General features: G+C 31.8%; 1 protein-coding gene across 1 annotated transcript in view; it reads right to left on the reverse strand.

The window, feature by feature from the left end:
- LOC112520260 (GDSL esterase/lipase At5g45960-like) overlaps positions 1 to 3413 on the reverse strand; it is a 9671-nt gene extending 6258 nt beyond the window's left edge. Inside the window, exons 1-3 of the mRNA XM_025128557.1 lie at positions 3148 to 3413; positions 2650 to 2780; positions 501 to 743 (exon numbers count right to left, since the gene is read on the reverse strand). Of these exons, the coding sequence (XP_024984325.1) occupies positions 501 to 743; positions 2650 to 2780; positions 3148 to 3412 (639 nt within the window). The 5' untranslated portion in view covers position 3413. The remainder of the gene's footprint in view (positions 1 to 500; positions 744 to 2649; positions 2781 to 3147) is intronic.
- Between the last annotated feature and the right edge of the window lie 203 nt (positions 3414 to 3616).

Below are 3616 nucleotides of genomic sequence, written 5' to 3' on the forward strand. Positions count from 1 at the left end.
ATATTAATTAATATTTGTTAATAATTAGTATTTGTTAATATAGTAATGTTTTAATTGTATTAATATTTATTTATAATTAATGGTAATAAATAATAATTAAGATTAATGGGGGTTAAATTGGAAAAAGTGACAATAATCTCCCAAGATATTATTCCATGTAGCGTTTTCATAAGCTAGCTTATGTGTATCTAAACATGTACGTAGAAAGCTAACTTATTTTTACCAAACAATGCCAAAAGTTGTTGAAACGTCAAAACCGTCTTATAAACCTATTACAGCACTTTTAGATACGAAGCTTTATAGTTTGGTCCTATATATAAATTATCTTATTAGGATGTTCAGATATTTACATTCTATAAACCCAATCTTGTTGCAGTATTTGTTCAGATTATCGAAAATGAAGTTTTCTATTAACCATGCATACTGATTTGAGTAAAAATACAGATTTTTAGATGTGAAATATTCATGAGATATGACGTAATGGCAAGAGATGAACATACCTTGATTAATTGCTCGACGTTTTGAAACAAAAGCATATGATAACTTGTGACGTTTGGATACATAAATTGAGTTATCGGTTCACCCAGGCCAAAATAATTGACGATAAAATCATTTGTCCCCGCACTCAGCATAAACACTGCATTTTTTATTATATCGAGTGTTTTTTCGTTCCCGATGAACATCTCCATCTTCGATTTGTATTCTTTGAAGTATTCCATCTGTTGTTCCAAAGAAATTGCGCTCTACACACCATGTCCAAAATCAAAACGTACGTAAGAAACTTATATATCGGATGCATGCTTATAAATAAATATATCGGGGGTTAATCATTTGAGAACTCAATAAATTGTAATAATCTTGAGAACTGGTGTATCATGTGTTATATATTTCAAGTGATTTTTTTTCATCTTATGACTTGTATTTAATGTATTGATTAACATATATTTGTTTCACAACATGTTTTTTCATATGTATTTGTTTCACAATGTGAAAACTTTTAGTTGTAATTTTTGTTTCACAAACACATAAAAAGTGTTTACATTGTGAAACGAATATATGTGAAACAAACATATTGTTAAACAAATATATGTTAATCAATACACTAAATGCAAGTCTTAGATGGAAAAAAATATCACGTGAAATAGCACATACTACACTAGTTCTCATGATTATCATAATTTCATGGTTTCTCAAAAGAAGACTTATATATATATACTTGGGATCATGTGAAACCAATGGTTTTTCATGAGATCCGTAAGACCAATTCTAAACCCTTGGATTAGATCTATAATCTGAAAATCTAAACATTCATAAACGCTACGAGATTTAACCCGTTAGATCATTAACTTATGAAGTTAATCAATGAACATAAATTAGTCTTACAGGTCTCACGAAAAACCTTTGGTCTCACGTGAACCCAACCCTATATATATATATATAAAGACATAAAAATGTATTATTGTTCTAATAAACTTTTTAATAAGATTTAAGTTTATAAGACCAAACATTTATGTATCATATGTAAAAGTGTTACAATAAATTTATATGACCCTTTTCGACGTATTAAGAGTTAGCTTTTTAAGCGTGATTTTGAAATAGGTTGTCAAATTAGCTTTTTTATAAGCTACGGTACTTTTAAAAAGTGTACTACTAACACATCCTTTTATATGGAACTTGTTTTTTGTAATAAACTTTTTCAAATAATTTCCCATACAGAAACAATCTAGTAAGACATTTAGGGGTGTTTGAGATTTCTTATTTAAAACAACTTATTTTTTTTACAAAAGTTCTTATCAACTTATTATAAGTTCAAAAACTTCTTATTATCGGTTTGACACCGGTATAAACTGTTTATCCGAACACTAAAAAATGCTTATTACCGGTGCTACACCGAAATAAGTCAATAAACCGATTTATGTTTTAAATATGGTAAGATATAAATGGTGAAACAAGAGTTATTTTTCTGAATCAAAAAGAGCAACTGAATAAGTAAACGAAAGTAGAACCAAACAGACATTTATGAACAAGTCAAATTCAGAAGTTGTTTTCTACTGTACAATACTTTCAAGACTGATTAGCAGCTTTTTAATATTTTATGTTCCCTTTTCACTTGCAACATTGTTTCCTATGCTTTTCAATCTTATTTTTAAAAGTACTTAATTCGACTTATTTTACGTCTTATTCAATAAGTTTTTAAAGCGAAGTTAAGAGACCTAACAAGCTTTATCTACAAAGTTGGACAACGTAACACCACAAAAGAAATAAGTCGTCCAACTCGACTTTTTATACGATGCTTTTCAAAATCATCATATATGGAACGCGAAAAGGACAGTTTCTATAAAAAGTTTAATAGCACGATATATATTTTGTATCGTATTAAGTTGTCCAACTTTATTAATACAACTTGTTAGGTCGTCTTAACAAATTATTATAATGTCTTTAGCTAGGATACAAGATTATCCACGATTCAATAAACTTAAAAACCCGTTAAATACTTTATTATAGAATGTCTTAATGTGGTTGAACGTTCGAAAAGCCCAGTTTGTTATAGTGAAAATCGTCAAATTGTCTAAATAGACACATGCATAATAAGAACGATAGATGAAGAGTGTGTGTGTGTGTGTGAGAGAGAGAGAGAGAGAGAGAGACGGAGAGTGTGGCGGTCACTGGATCAAATCCTGATCCTGCCGATGCAAAGGAAACTCCGGTCATCAGGTCTTCGATCCTGAGTGTCGGATCCAAATAAGCGGGCATAATGTCTTTAACACCTGTGTAAGAAGCTGCACGAATAAAGTAATTAATCAGTCAAAACTCTAGGGGTTTTCGGGCTACATAAGATAGGTCATCAGTTTGAGTTCCTCCAAACCATAGTGGAGGTGCATGCAATCGAACCCAGACATGGATGGAACCAAGAATCTTTCGATACAGTGCTACCATATAAAATGGTTGCACCTTTCACGAACCTAAATTCTTTTATCTTATAACGGAGGGATACGGGTGCCCTTAACTGGGGTCTGGGAACCCGGACACCCATAGTTAAAAACAAAAACTTGTCTGTCAAGAACCCTAATTAACTAATAGATTCAAGAAACCAAGAATCTTGGAAGAGAGAAAAGAGAACAAATTCGATGAACTTAAATATTTCACCAATGAAATCGGAGACGAGGCGACCGTTGGTAAACCTCCCAGTTGGAATATGGTTGATGAAATCCCTTCCATAAGGAGGGAAATTGCTTTTCATGGGAGTTTTTATGAAGTTATTGTTTCCAGCATCGACCGTCGAGTCTCCGAACACGAAAATGGCAGACGGCTTATTCGGCTTAGCAAGTGGAGTTTGAGACTGAACGTAGTTACAAGTAAGGAAGATGACCAAAAGAAGGATAAGTTTATGGAGTACCAAAAAAGAATCCATTATGGCTGAACCAAACAAGATAGAAAGTAAGGAGTATATATGGGTTTGGTTAAGCTGTATCTGTATGATGCAATGGTTTGCTTAATGGCCTCCTTGGTTGCTCACCTAATAATCTTTATTTCATACAATACTTTGTCCTTGTGAAAGAATTTCTACCTACACCACCACACTATGATGAAACAAATTAAATATTCTTTTTATTTT

Source organism: Cynara cardunculus (genome assembly GCF_001531365.2).
Source record: "Cynara cardunculus var. scolymus isolate 2C chromosome LG 10, CcrdV1, whole genome shotgun sequence".
Taxonomy (NCBI): domain Eukaryota; kingdom Viridiplantae; phylum Streptophyta; class Magnoliopsida; order Asterales; family Asteraceae; genus Cynara; species Cynara cardunculus.